General features: G+C 40.3%; 1 protein-coding gene and 1 pseudogene across 1 annotated transcript; both read right to left on the reverse strand.

The window, feature by feature from the left end:
- Window positions 1–1,448: 1,448 nt before the first annotated feature.
- LOC100347942 (small ribosomal subunit protein eS8 pseudogene) lies at window positions 1,449–11,349 on the reverse strand (annotated as a pseudogene).
- Window positions 11,350–13,531: 2,182 nt separating this feature from the next.
- ORYCUNV1R1581 (vomeronasal 1 receptor oryCunV1R1581) lies at window positions 13,532–14,473 on the reverse strand. Its single transcript, NM_001167268.1, is given in 1 exon segment — window positions 13,532–14,473. A coding segment is annotated over 1 exon segment (942 nt).
- Window positions 14,474–16,303: the final 1,830 nt, after the last annotated feature.

Here is a 16,303-nt window from a genome sequence, read left to right on the forward strand (position 1 = left end):
CAGGTTTTTCTAAGAGTTTTCATCCATATTCACCTTATTCCTATATGACATACCAGTTTCTTCTCTATTTGTGATGAGTATTGTTTTTCGTTAAATGCTTCTCTGCCAACTAACCAATTATTCTGGTATTTGTATGAAAGTACAGAAATTCATGTTACAATGTGGGTGATCTTTTTAATAGCAGAATTATGACAGAATAATTATTTATCACAATAATTAATTACGTATTCTAAGTGCAGTGGCATGTTAGAATGGTGAAGCCAGAGATCCCCTCTTATTTCATTGGTCCCAACGAACATTGATACTATTACAGCAAATATTTGAAAGGCAATTTTGAAAGCATGAATAGTTCATGCCAAGTAAAATATAAAATATTATGAGGAAAATAACATTAAATGATTTCAATTGTATAGTATTCAAGTACCTTCGTTTCATCTGTAGAGGATGAATTCAAAATTTAGCATAATTTTTAACACTAAATTTATTATTTAACTAATTAATTAGTTTTTAAAGGAATACATATTTCATAAATACAATTTTAGGAATATAGTTATTCTTCACAGCATACCCACCCTCCCACATGCACTCCCACCCCTACACCTCCTCTCTCTCCCCTTTGCAGCCCCTTCTCCATTAAGATTCATTTTTAATTAACTTTGAACACAGAAGATGAACCCTATACTAAGTAAAGGTTTCAACAATGTGAACATACATGCAAAATAAACACATAAACTGAGAACTACATTTACAGTTAACTCTCATAAATACACCTCATTGAGGACAGAGGTCCTACATGGGGAGTTCATACACAGTGACCCCTGTTGTTAATTTAACAGTTAACAAAAATATATTTGACATCAGTGACCACTCGAGGCTCTTGACATGAGCTGCCTAGGCTATGAAAACCTTTCAAATGCACAAACTCCATCAGTATTTACACAAGGCCATAAGCAAAGTGGAAGTTCTCTCCTCCTTTAGAGGAAAGTACATCCTTCTTTGATGGCCACTTCTTTCTGCTGGGGTCTCACTCACAGAGATCCTTCATGTAGAACATTTTTTACCACAATGTCTTGGCTTTCCATGTCAGAAAAGCTCTGATGGGCTTTTCAGCCAAACCAGGAAGCATAAGGGCTGATTCTGAGGTCAGAGTGAGTAACACTAAATAAAAAAGTATGAAAAACCAATTGTGTCCATACAGCTCAGGATCAACTAGCCTTACAATATATTTCAAGAGCCAGTGCTGTCAGGCTGCTGCCTGTGATGCCTGCACCCCATATGTGCACCAGTTCAAATCCCAGCTGTTCCACTTCCAGTCTGGCTCCCTGCTAATTTACCTGGGAAAGCAGCAGAAGATGGCCCAAGTGTTTGGGCCCCTGCACCCACAAACAGGCTTGGCCTAGTATAAAGATGAATGAATATGAACTAGCAAGTTGCATTAAAAGTAAAGATTTTTTTTTAGAATAAACAACTTTATTACATGGTGGAGGACTTATTTGCCTTTCTGGACCTTGATTTTCCTCAGATAGAACTCCAGCTCCTTGCCTTCTAGTACATAGCCATCTGCTCAGCCACACTGGCCAGGTCTTGACGCAATGCATGCGAGAAGCTTGCCCTGCTGGAACTGCTCCTCCAGCAGACTGCTGATCTTGGCATTCTTCTTCCTTTCGTCGTATTTCTTCTGAATCTTCCTTGATCATTTTTTGCTTAAAATTTCTTCCTCCTCAGGAGTCTGCTTGGTCCCCTTCTTGAGGCCCAGAGGCAGCACGTAGTGGGACTCATGCCACTGTCGGTACGGCGTGCTGTCTATAAGCATGATGCAGTTCTTCACCAGGGTCTTGGTGCGCACCAGTTCATTATTGGAGGCATTGTAGACAACATCAATGATCCTTATTTTGCGGGTACAACACTCGGAGCCCCAGGAGAAGTTCCCCACATCCAGCCGCAGGGCCCGGTACTTCTTATTGCCTCCAAGAACTCGCACTGTATGTATCCGCTTCGGGCCGATCTTCGTGTTGGCAGCCCGGCGGCCCAGCTCATACTTCCGCTTCTTATGGTAGGGCTTTCTTTTGCCCCCAGTTTTGCAGCGCTTGTGCCAGTTGTCCTGAGAGATGCCTGTATGTGGGAGCAGGGACAGAACCTTGAACCACAGGGACTCGGAGCTGGTGGCTTGCGCTATCCAGACCCCCGGGAAACTTAATACGTTATCCCTCTTAGTATTTTTTGTTTGTTTGTTTGTTCTACTTAATACTTCTGCTTGAATACTGTAATCAATACACAGTTATTCTCAAGTGTTGAAACTTAACTGAAAAGTGATCGCTGTTAAATATAAGAGTGGGAATAAGAGAGGGAAGAAATGTGCAATTTGGGACATGCTCAAGCTGACTTACCTCAAAAGGTAGAGTTAGAAACATACCAGGGGATTCGAATTCAATCCCATCAAGGTGGCATGTACCAATGCCATCTCACTAGTCCCGGTGATCAATTTCTGTTCACAATTGATCATAATGTTAGGACTAAGAGCCAAAGGGAGTACATAAACAAGACTAGTGTCTACAAATACTAGCTGATAAAATAAAAAAGGGAGAGAACGATCCAACATGGGAAGCGAGATACACAGCAGACCCATAGAATGGCAGATGTCCTAAACAGCACTCTGGTCTCAGAATCAGCCCTTAAGGCATGCGGATCTGGCTGAAAAGCCCATGAGAGTATTACAGGCATGGAAAGCCAAAACACTCTGGGGAAAAAAAAAAACTAAATGAAAGATCTCCGCGAGTGAGATCCCAGTGAAAAGAACAGGTCATCAAAGAAGGAGGTACCTTTCTCTGAAGGGAGGAGAGAACTTCCACTTTGACCACGACCTTGTCTAAATATGATCAGAGTTGGTGAACTCAAAAGGCTTCCATAGACTTGGCAACTCATGACAAGAGCCTAGGGTGATTACTGATGCCATAAACAAGACTGTCAATTTGTTAAGTCAACAACAGGAGTCACTGTGCACTTACTTCTCATGTAGGATCTCGGTCCTTAATGTGCTGTATATTGAGACTTAATGCTATAACGAGTACTCAAACAGTATTTTTCACTTTGTGTTTCTATGTGGGTGCAAACTGTTGAAATCTTTACTTAATATATGCTAAATTGATTTACTGTATATAAAGAAAATTGAAAATGAATCTTGATGTGAATGGAAGGAGGGAGGGAGAGGGAAAGGGGAGGGTTGCAGGTGGGAGTGAAGTTATGAGGGGGGAAGCCATTGTAATCCATAAGCTGTACTTTGGAAATTTGTATTCATTAAATAAAAGTTAAAAAAAGTAAAGGATTTATTTTTAAAAGGTAATCAAGAAAGTTTGTGCTTTTATCCTTTATCAAAGTTTCCATAAAGTTTATGTGTTGAAATTTTGTGTTTAGATCACCACACAACAAATAAGGAACCCCTAATGTAAGTTCCTATTGCAGCTTAAAGAAATAGGAAGAATTCTGATTAAATTAACCTAGATGGAGACGGGGGCAATGTCTAATTGGAAGACATCTCCTAGGAGGCATCTTGTCGGATGCTATTAAGAATATTCGGTGGCTGTTCTAAAATGACATAGGGGAAAAGCGAGCTCTGAGGTGCACCAATGGAAATTTTGAAGGAAAAATGCATTCTATAGCTTATTCAGTGGGGTAAGGCCAAACCTCTACATCACCCATAACCTATACTTATGCCAAACTAAGCCGAGTCTACTTTCACCCATATATGAGGTATTTTGATGAACTCAAACTATTGAATCATATATGTAGATTTCAGTGAAATGTGTCTGATTCTCTGTTTCTCCTAAGTTATGTCAACTTGTAGTTTAATTCCATTTTCTTTAAATACAGAATTTGGCTTCCAAACCAAAAAATTCCTCCCAACCTGTTCTTCTTTTTATTAACATACACCAGTATGTATCTCTGTGGTTTAGCCCCTAATGTATTAAATACGTTGTTCTTTCATAGCAACACAAACACAGAGACACATGTGTATACACTCAAATACAGCACTTCACCAAATCAACCGATTAAGGAATACTGGAAGCCATGGGCAAATATGGATGAGATTATGGAACTCTAATGCAAATAAATAGACCTGAGAACGCATTAAAACACATTCTTGGAAACCAGAGAACCATTACAGGTCATGTTAAAATCATATGCCTGATAAGGGCACTGATGACTTTGCATCTGAAATGTGTATTCATGGAATTGTCTTTCCTCTTTAAAACTGCTTTCCTTTCTTCAAGAGGGATAAATCCTCTTAAGGACCATGGTTCTCTCAAGACAAATGCTCACTTTCTCCTTGAATCATGTCAGGGGTTCACAATCAGTGTAACAATTTTTTAAATTCCAAAAGTGGCCATTTTCTTACCTATTGGCTGCTCATGAGATGAGAGATTAGAAAATGATTCCTTATCACAGACATTGAGATAACAAGGTATGACTCCTGATATTGCTACAAAGCATCCTGAAATTCTAATGACAGAATTACCTCCCAGAGTAAGTAAAGCATCAGATCTTCTCATTGCCGTATTCCACATCACAGCAATATCATGGGTGATCACATCCCTGAAAGGGGAGGACTGAGAAGTGGACTTGGAGTTTCTCATCTGCCTTAGCAAGCATCGCCTCTCCATGTGCAGAAGCTCATGTCAGCACTCCAATGTCAACTTCATCAAGAAGTATAATGTTTTCAGCGATCCAACGTCGCTGTTCTGGTACACAGTCATTTTCTTCTGAGTCTCTGTCTCCAGGATGGAGATGTGATCTCCTAAAATGTTGTCTTTTACCGGGAACGATGTCCCAGTGATGACAGAGGATGTGTTGTGGGGAGGCAGAAAAGCCCAGAAGAGATCATTTAGAGAAATGTCCATATACTTGATATGGACAAAGAAATAGGATCATAAAAAAGAACCAGATAATAAACCTTTGTTAGGTAAGAAGGAAAGGAAGACTGGGAAAGTGTAGACCAACTGCAAGACTAAGAAAGGGATGGCACCATGGCTCAACAGGCTAATCCTCCACCTAGCAGAACCGGCACACCGGGTTCTAGTCCAGGTCAGGGTACCGGATTCTGTCCCAGTTGCCCCTCTTCCAGGCCAGCTCTCTGCTGTGGCCAAGGAGTGCAGTGGAGGATGGCCCAAATCCATGGGCCCTGCACCCCATGGGAGACCAGGAGAAGCACCTGGCTCCTACCTTCAGATCAGCGTGGTGTGCTGGCCGCGGTGGCCATTGGGTGGTGAACCAATGGCAGAAGGAAGACCTTTCTCTCTGTCTCTCTCTCTCACTGTCCATTCTGCCTGTTGGAAATAAAAAGACTAAGAAAGAACTTCAAGGCAGCAGAAGAGTTAGGATGAATATTTTTAGTGTTGAAGTTACCATTGCATTTCATTACCATAAACTTTTTTCCCACCAAGCTAAGAATACTCTGGAACTGAAGGGAGAAGTCCCTGGGAATGGGTGACATCTTGCTAGGAGGAGAAGGGAGAAATGGTATGCAGACAATAATTTAACCATCAAATAAAACACACAAAATTTCTCTCAAGCACTATCATGCAAATGATTAAAGTTCACAGAAGTGAAAAAGGAAAGAACTTGGAGTGGAAATATATGAACAGATGACAAATGGCTGAGCACAGGGAAGAAACATGCTATTTCAACAAAACCCATTGCTCAACAAACTGTAAGCAGGATAAACAAAATCATTAGATAGGCGATATATTAGAAAAACCAACAGTTTTTATAAAACTGTTCCTGTTTTATAATATAAAACAGTTCCTGTTCAGTTTGAAGCCCACAGTCCTTCAGAGCCAACTTTTAGTCTCTACACCCGTTTGAAATTCGATTCTTTCTACGTAGCTTGTTACTTTATTCCAATGCATCTTATTAATTAAATTGTACAACATTAGACATCAACTGTTATAACAGATTATTGTGCAATTATTAGAAAAGGTATCGCTAAAGAATATAGACATAAAAAAGATGCTCAATCTCTTACCAAAAGGTAGCAATTTGTTAGGAGCTCATGTAAATCTGGGTCTGATTTAGGAGGAGTGTATAGAAAGCAGTTAACATAGCTGTTCTTTGAAACGCTTTTTAAAAAACAAAAACTATTTGCTGTTAGTTTCCAGTAGGAACTTGGATTTGGGAGGGTTACTAATTCCTTGAGAATATAGGACCACTGTATTTAACATAGGTTTATTGAAACAGTGAATGAAGGTTTCTGTGTTTTTTTCTTTAAATCATTTATTTATTTAAAAGGCAGAATAATGGAGAGAGGGAGAGAGACTCAGACACAAAGGTAATTTCAATCTGCCGGTTTACTTTGCACATGGCAGCAATGGCTGTGGCAGGACAGCATGAATCCAGGTCCTGGAACCCCATCCAGGTCTCCCACATGGTGTCAGGGGACCAAGTTCTTGGGCCATCTTGTGCTTTCTTAAGCACTTTGACAGGAAGCTGGATTGGAAGCAGAGGAACCCAGACTTGAACTGGTGCCTCCATATGGGATGCCAGAGTCCCAGGCAAGGTCTTACCAGCTGCACCACAATGCCAGCCCTCAATAGCAGTTTGTTGACTTTGTCCTGATTCATGACTAACATGCTGTCAGTTCTCTTTGATCGTGCCCCTCATTTTCATCATTCCTCAAGGCTGCAACTGTGCATAGTTCTGAGAACTTCAATGTAATCAGAAATGGGAGACAAAACCCTCAGGTTGCCTAGAAACACAACCTGGCCCTGTGCTTGGGTTCCTTCTCTCACTCCCTACACCTTAATGCCCTTGTCTCAACAGTCATTCTCACCTCGTCTTTTTCATGTATTACAACATGCCTTCCTTTCATTATGCCTGCCTCATCTCTCTCTGGATACATAAACTAGTTCCTCATAAGAGCTTTAAGCGATATTAACATTTTGCACATCTTTGCAAACTTTGAATGATATTATATTTACTTATTTCTGGTTACCACGGAGACTTCAGGAATTCAAAATGAACACTTTTGCCTATTACCTTCTTATAAGCAGAGAAAAAGTTCCAGCCTTCTGTTGCAACCTGTTCTGCTCTACTTTGTCCAAAAGAACCTTTCTGAGCTGTATGCTCTTCAGTCACAGTGGAATCTGCTGTGCACAGCCTCATTTAGAAAGACCCTGTCTGCAAGGATGGCACGAGTGACACCCTGAGACGCTTTGCTTATTTCCCCTCTGGGTTTTTCCAGTTGGCTGAGGCAGAATTGTCCTTTGAGACATAAAGTCTGCATTCATACCTCTCAAGTTTTTCTCCAATTCCTATACTAGCTAGATTTGTTAAATCATGTTTGGAATGTATCTAAGGGCACCACACTTACAACACATGCTTTTGCCATCATCAGTAGCATCTTGCTGGGTCTGAAATGCTGAAAGATTCATCCAATGACCTTGAGCAGGTAACCATGTCAGAAATGTATTCCCAAAGTCTTTTTTTAGACCCCAGAAGGATCAGAGTGAAGGCAGGAGACCTATTTTCAGGAGTTCATTTCATGTATTTCTTCAATTAAGTATACCTGGGAGTAAACTTTGTTATCACAATGCCTTAGTAAAGATTCCAGGAAAGAAAATCATAGATGAGAGATTTAACAGGACTCATAAGGCAGAAAGGACAGGTGAGCACAATGACTGAGATGAAAACTCCCAGTTCTGCTCTGCAAGTGGAAGTGTGGAATCCTCCCTTGTTTCATGCTTGGCTGTTTGCTAAATTAAAAGTAAGTCAGTGATCAAGCTCTGCTATTATGCTTCTGCTTCTGTCCACAAACTTACTTAGCCAGTAAACACTTAAAGATAGGGAAGGACAAGTTTTTGCATGGACACATTCAGCATTGCACATTTTCATGCTCTGACTCATTTATGGAAATCACTGATTTTTCTGCTGCTGCATAGCATAGACTAGAGACAGGTGGGTCTTTGTTGATCACCAGAAAGGAACTATGATGGGAAACTTGAAGCCATGAGGGCAGTGATGTTCATCAGCCACCAACTGGCTTTATCAAAGAGGGACGTATAGAAGGAAAGAAGGAAGATAGCACATAAAAAGAGAAAAAGGTGCTCACTAGGATCAGGATGTTGTGAGTGACTGTAGTCTCAGGGGAGCACCCTCTGGTCACTCTGTGAACACAGAAAACTAGTTAGCACCCCAAACCATCCATAAAATACTCCAGCCCAAAAGTTGCCATTGTCTGAGAAATCCATTCCAGAGAAAGACCAAACAATTGTCTAAAATTAGGTTATGGAGAATCCAGTCCACTTGCTTTGTCGTCCATCCAGTGCAGGAAAGGAGACCATAACAAAGAAGGAGCAGGATGTTTACCAGGATCCTGACTCCTGTGTGAGAGGCAAAGATGATTCCCATTGTCAGAGCCCTGGGAAGCATCTGTCACAAGGACAGTAGTTTCACACAGAGCAGGTCAATCCTGCAAAGAAATGCCAATAGTGGATTTCATCAAGGAAATTTAGGTTCTGCATCCGCAACTAACAATTTTTCCCACTCAGTTAAGCTGTATACAAATATATATATTCTTTGCATTTTCTGAAGAAGAACATTGTGTATATATTGTCCTGTGTGTGTTTGTGTGTGTTTGGGTTTTTCTAATAGCTTCATTCATATTTACCTTGTTTCTGTATACTGTATCATTTTCTTGCCCATTTGTGTTACAATATTCTTCTACACAGAGCTTTCATCAAATCCATCTTTGTTGACTATCCAGTTATTCCATAAGCGGTCTTGTATTTCTATGAAAAAGTAGAAATTCAAATCACAGTATTGGTGACTTGACTTATCAGAGCATAGTGGCAGAATAATTCATTATGACAACGTTGAATCATCCGATCTAAGTTCAGTTCTATATTAGATTGGTGACGCCAAAGGTTTGTTTTGCTCTTGTTTCATTTGGGCTCAAATGCACAATCACCACCACTACAGCAAATACTTGAAACCTCAGAATCTACCCAAAATAATAGTTTTAGAAAATTTAAACAATAAATACTAAAGAGAGAAAATATTAAATGATTTTATTTGCACAGTATTAATGATGCGGATTTAAAATTATCAGTTGTGTCCAAATAGCTCAAGATGAGTTAGCATGAAAATATATTTAAAACACTTTACAATATCCTGAACCCTGAAAAACATGAAGAATGATAAAGAGAACCATAATACCAGAACAATGAATGTTCCAAACTAGTTCTGTTCCAGTATAGTGACAACATAATTTTGAAAGTAATGATAAAACTCTAAATAGACAGTGACATAGCATCCTGTGATAAGGCCATTCCGCATGAGTTCCAGTGTTATACAACACACTTAAAACATCATTGCATTCTAATTCTCTTTCACAATATTCCTGAGTTTCTAGAATTAAACTATGAAAAGCATAAATAGGCTAATAAAAATGAATTAGCAAGTTACACTAAAACTCTTTAAAGAACACTTTAAAATAAATGTAAACAGAAAGTCTGTGCTTTGCCCTTTATTACATTAAGTTTATATGCTAAAAATTAGGGTTATGTAAAACACATTACAACCCCTAATGTAAGTTCATATTGCAGTCTTAAAAAATGTGAGAATATCATGTAACCAAGATAGGGATGTACACAGTGTCCAATTTGATCAACATCCCCGTGAGATTTCTTGTCAGATGATAGCTGTTCTAAAAGTGATTTGGGGAAGAGTGGCATTTGGCGCTAAGGGACTTCCAATGGAAATGTTAAAAAATTATATTTTATTCTTATTCATATGGGTAAGGTCAAAGCTCTTGACATCACCATAACTTGTGTTCATGCCAAACCAAGCACACTTTACAGTCACCCATGCATGGAGTAATATGATGAACTCAAACTATTGATTCATACATGTATATGTCAGATTTCAGTGAAATGTGTCAAGAGTTCCTGTTTCTCACCAGTTAGCTGAACAACACAAGCTCTGTCAACTTGGAGTTCCTCCCCCACTTTTTATAAAATAGCAGGATTTGGCTTCCAACCAAAAATTTTCTCCCAACCAATTCATTAGCATATACCAGTATATATCTCTCCCTTTTAGCTGCTATAGAAATTAAGCATTTTCTTCTTCCATAGGAAAACACATACACAGGCACACTCAATCCTTCACTGCATCAACTGATTAAGGAATACAGGAAGACATTGATATCTGTGGATGAGAAAACTGAACTAAGTGGTGAATAAATATATTTGACAGTAGATTGCAGCACGTTCTTGGAAACCAGAAGGAACTATTGCAAGTCACCTTAGAATCATGTATCTGTTAAAGTCATTGGATGATTTTGCATCTGATATCTGTATTTCTGAAATCATTTTTCTCTTTAAAACTGATTTCCTTTCTTCAATTCAGAAAATTACTTCTAAGGATCAGAGCTGTCTTCAAACACTCACTCTCCCCTTTAAACACCTAGTAGTTGCCCTTGAGGTGAGAAATTAGAAAATTTCATGATTCTTTATCACACACATGGAGATAACAAGTTATGACATCTGAAATATTTGCAATAAACTCTGAAATTGTAACTAAAGAATTACCTTTCAAAGTAACTCAAACATCAGATCTACTCATTGCCATGTTCCATATCAAACTAATGTCATGGATGGTCATGCTACTGAAACAGGAGGATTCAGGGATGGACATGGGGTATCTTACAGTCAGCTCCTCTTGAGGAGTTTGGATCAGACCTTAACAAGCATCCCTCTTCTTTTAGTGGACTCTCATGTCTACGCTCCAGCACCAGTGCCACCTCTGTCAAGGCTCAGAATGTTTCCAGGAATTCTCCTTACAGCCCCAATACAGAGCCATTTTCTTCAGAGCCTCTCTCCAGGATGGAGATGTAGTCTCCTAAAGTGTTGCCTTTTTCAAGGAGGTTGGAGCAATGATGACACTCAGAGGTTGGGAGTGAGGCAGGAGGAAGACAGCAAAACCCAGAAGAGGTCATTTAAAATTCTCTCACCTTGCTTCCCTCTAGAGCATGATTAGGCTACCACCTGTTTCAATAATGAGAGTGACTGCTTGGGGAGTTGAGGGTAGCTCTAAGAAACTTTTGTCTCTTCTGCCAATTGCCAAAAACAATTACCAGCGATTACTGGCTGTCTCTCAAGGATCAGAAAGAAAGAGTAGTGATGGAAACTTTGCTGTGTTCCACTGAAACTGAAAATCACTTCTTTTTGGGAGGACGGCCACTATTGCTTTCCCTCTGCCCAGACACCCTTCTGAGTGTTCTGACTCTTGGTTCATCAAATCTCTGAACAGATAATCAAAAGTTGGGGCTGACTCTATGGCGCAGGCGTTTAAATCCATGGTTTAAGTGCTGGCAACCCATATGGGAGCTGGTTTGAGTCCCGGCTGCTTCACTTCTGATCCGGCTGTCTGCTGTGGCCTGGGAAAGCAGTAGAAGATGGCCCAAGTCCTTGGGCCCCTGCACTCACATGGGAGACCTGGATGAAGCTCCTGGCTTCGGATTGGCGCAGCTCTGGACATTGCAGCCAATTTGGGTGTGAACCAGTGAAAGGAACCTCCGTCCCCCCGCCTCTCCTCTCTCCTTGTACTCTTTCAAACAAAGAAATAAATCTTAAAAAAAAAGGTTACCAGCATGTTACAGCTCCTCAATATCTTTCAGTCTCTTTTACAAATGGCATTGCTCCTCTTTCTTTTTTTTGACATAAAGATTTACAAGGTGAGAAGGAGAGACAGAGAGAAAGGTCTTCCTTCTCTTGGTTCACCCCACCAGATGGATGTTACAGCCGGAGCTACGCTGATCTGAAGCCAAGAGCCAGGTGCTTCCCCAGGTCTCCCATGTGGGTGCAGGCACCTAAGCACTTGCACCATCCTCCACTGCCCTCCTGGGCCACAGCAGAGAGCTGGACTGGAAGAGGAGCAACCAGGACTAGAACCTGGTGCTCATATGGGAGGCTGGCACTGCAGGTGGAGGATTAACCAGTGAGCCACGGCACCAGCCCCAGTGCTACTCTTCTTAAAATAACTATGCTAGCTTGTTTATCCTGTATGTTTCATGCTTCTGTGATTTCTCTTCTCACTTTTCACAAGGGAACATTTTTGGAACATTTTTAGTCTTTCCAGTTCTTCAGTTCCTATGCACTTCTGGACAAATTCTAATCTGAGGTTTTTACCTGCAAATCTAATACATGAACAAACCTCTAAGCCAAGAATCATATCTTATATTTTACTTAAATTTCTCAGTAGCTGTAGATACAGGTGATGTAGTTCAATTTTTTTTTATATTGGGTTGGCGAGTTCCTCCACTTCTCCTATTGCTTAATAAGAAAAGACCCCACACCTCAATCATTAATCCTAGATTTATGTACATCATATTGGGAATCTTTTCCAGTATCAACAATAAATAGAAGAAAGCAAACATTTCCAAAGTTTCCCTCTTTCCAGATCTCCCTCCACAACTCCACATTCATCTGTAACCTAGTCGTGGATGTCCAACAAAGTCACAAACTCCACCTAGTCAAACCTCATTCCCGACCTTTTTTCCAGCTCTTCTCTGACTGTATCCTGCCCTAGCTCAGTTGATTACAGCTGTATCCTTCAACTGAGAACAAAATCACAACACCATGCTTAGCACATTAAGGCTTCCTCACTCCATGCATCCCATTCTACAAGCATTTCTGCTGGTTTCATCTACAAAATTCATCAAGATTACAGGTAACTTTCATCACCATACCAGCCGCCAGCATTGGCAAAGCACAAATTTTTTCCTAAAATTTTTATTGTATTCATTTATAACCAGAAAGACAGGAATACAGGGAGTGACAGACAGCTCTCTTCTGCTGACACACTACATCAGATTCTTCCAGTGATTGTCGTTGAACCAGGATGAATTTGAAAGCCAGGAATGGGTCTAGCTCTCTCACTCTTACGGCAGGAATCCAACTTGTTTAGCCCTCAACTAATGCTTCCCAGGTGTGCAGGAGCAGAAATCAGGTCTTGAGCACAGGGACTCTGGGCATCCTAACTGGAATCCTAACTGCTAGAATCTGAACCCACCTTCCTCCATTCTCTCTTACTTGACTTTCTGCACTGCTCATCTGAATGCTATCCTTGTACACAGCTTTATTTCTTCTGGAGTCAGTTCTCACTCACCAGCCAGTATGCCTTTGGATCAGCTTGGTGCGCTGGCCACAACACGCTGGCCATGGACGCCATTGGATGGTGAACCAATGGCAAAGGAAGACCTTTCTCTCTGTCTCTCTCTCTGTGACTGTCCACTCTGCCTGTCAAAAAAAAAAAAAAGAAAAGAAAAGAAAAGGAAAACACCCTTATTTGATGTAGGCAAAGTAGAAATGAGAAGCCCCTCCTTTTGCATGTCTGGCTATCTGTAAATGAAATAATTTTGTGATCACACTCAGTCTATCTTGTTTTGATCCTAGCCGCTAACTGATTTAGCAAATATAAATACTATATAAAATATGGCAGGGTGAACTGATACATGGACAGTATGCAGCATTCTGGATTTTCATGCTATGACCCATTTACAAAACTCATTGATCTTTGTGCCGCAGGTATACCACAGCCTAGAGACATGGGGGTCTCTGTTGATGAGCACAAAGGGGCTAACACAGGGGAAAGATGAACCCATAAGGGCAGAGGTATTCACCAGCCACCAGCTGGGTTTATCAAAGAGGGACATATAGAAAGTAAAGAAGGAAGACAGTGCATAACAACAGAAAAATGTGCTCACTAGGATCAGGATGCTGTGGGTGGCTCTTGTCTCCGGGGAGCATTTGGGAGAGAGGCTTTTGCTGTGAATGTGTAGGACCTTCTGCTTCTGTCTGTACAAAATGAACAACATGCAGCCACTGGCCCAAATCATTAACACCAAATACAACACATCAGTGAAGGAAAACATCATTGAATACCATAAGGATATACTTCTGTCAATAATTATGCCAGAACAGTACCCTAAGTCTTTTTTCCCTGTGAGATTGTTGCTTTCCCCCATCGCTGTAATATACATAGGAACAATACTATTCACCAACAGGTGAAGGGTCCAGCAGAGGACGATGGAAAGTCGAACAGATTTGAGGGCTTTGACCTTGAGCTCCATCCACTGGGGGCTGTTAGGGCTGATTGTGATGGCCTGGAAGCCACTCAGGAGAGAAGTTGCACTCTGAGACACCCCTCTGGCCACTCTATGAACATAGAAAACTAGTTTGCATCCAAAATCGTCCATGAAATATTTCAGCCCAAAAGCTGCCATGGTCTGAGGAATGCCTTTTGAAAGAAGAACCAAGCAGTTGGCTACAATTAGGTTATGGAGAATCAAATCCATGTGCTTTATCCCTCGTCCAGTGCAGGAAAGGAAGCCATAGCAGAGAAGGAGCAGGATGTTTCCTAGGAATCCGACTCCTGTCTGAGAGACAAAGATGATTCCCATGGTCAGAGCCCTGGATGGCATGCAGTCACAAGGGCAGTAGCTCACGCAAAGCCAGTAGGTCCTGGAAAGAAATGGAGCTAATGTAGTTCATCAAGGAAGCTTAAGTTTTCTTACTTCTACCCATTTTTTTTCGCACTCAGTAATGCCTTCTAGAAGAATACATTCTTTGTATTTTCTTGAGAGGCATTGGATGCTGGCTGAGTATATCTTCTCGCATGGCTATTTCAGATTTTTCTAAGAATTTTCATCCATATTTACCTTGTTCCTACATGATATATCATTTTCTTGTCTATTTGGGTTACAGTAGTGTTTGGGTTAAATGTTCCTTTGCCAACTAACCAATTATTCTAGTATTTGTATAAAAATGCAGAAATCAAGTTACCTGATGGGTGAGCAATTTTATAGGAGAAGAATGACAGAATAATTATTTATCACAACATTTAATTATGTATTCTAAGTGCAGTGGCACGTTAGAATGCTGAAGCCAAAGACTTACTCTTTTTTCATTGGCCCCAATGAACAATGATACTATCACAGCAAATGTTTGAAAGCAAATATTGAAAGTATGAATAACTCATGCCAACTAAAATCGAAAATAATGAAGAAAATAATTAACTGATTTCTTTTGTATAGAATCCAAGCATATTCATTTTATATGTAGAGGATGAATTCAAAATTTAGCATAATAAGTAACACTAAATTTCTTTTTAATTAATTATTTAATTTGTTTGTAAAAGAATACAAATTTCATAATTACAATTTTAGGAATATAGTTGTTGTTCACACCATACGCACCCTCCCACCCATACTCCCACCCGTCCTCCTCTTTTCTCTCACCTTCCCAGTCCCACTCTCTATTAGGATTCATTTTTAACTAACTTTGAACCCAGAAGACCAACTCTATACTAAGTAAAGATTTCAACAATGTGCACATACCTGCATACACACACACAAAAAAACCCGAGAACTAGTTTTACACTTACCTTGCATAAATACAACTCGTTGAGGACAGATGTCCTGCATGGGAAGTTCATACACAGTGACTGCTGTTGTTAATTTTACAATTAACACTCTTATGTATGATGTCCGTACCACCCAGGGCTCTTGACATGAACTGCTAGGCTATAAAAGGCTTTCGAATGCACAAACTCCATCAGTATTTAGACAAGGCCATAAGTAAAGTGGAAGTTCTCTTCTCCCTTTAGAGATAAGTACATCCTTCTTTGATGGCCACTTCCTTCTGCTGGGGTCTCACTCACAGAGATCCTTCCTGTAGAACATATTTTTTACCACAGTGTCTTGGCTTTCCATGTCAGAAAAGCTCTCACTGGCTTTTCAGCCAGACCAGGAAAGGTTTGGGCTGATTCGCAGGACAGAGTAAGTAACACTAAACTTAATAAGTATGAAAAACCAGTTGTGTCCATATAGCTCAGGATCAACTAGCATGAAAATATATTTCAAGGGCCAGTGTAGTCTTAGGCTGCTGCCTGTGATGCCTGCATCCCATATGTGCACCAGTGAAATCCCAGCTGTTCCACTTCCAGTCTGGCTCTCTGCTAATTTGCCTGGGAAAGCAGCAGAAGATGCCCCAAGTCTTTGGGCTCCTGTGCCCATGTACAGGCTTCAGCTCTGTGGAACAATGAATGAATATGAACTAGCAAGTTGTATTAAAAGTAAAGAATTGATTTTTAAAAGGTGAACAAGAAAGCTTGTGCTTTTATGCTTTATCAAGCTTTCCATAAAGTTTATGTGTTGAAATTTCATGTTTAGATCACCACACAACAAATAAGGAACCCCCTAATGGAAGTTCCTATTGCAGCCTTAAAGAAGTAGGAAGAATTCTGATTAAAT

Source organism: Oryctolagus cuniculus, chromosome 18, assembly GCF_051225735.1.
Source record: "Oryctolagus cuniculus isolate XC-2025 breed Fujian yellow rabbit chromosome 18, ASM5122573v1, whole genome shotgun sequence".
Taxonomy (NCBI): Eukaryota; Metazoa; Chordata; class Mammalia; order Lagomorpha; family Leporidae; genus Oryctolagus; species Oryctolagus cuniculus.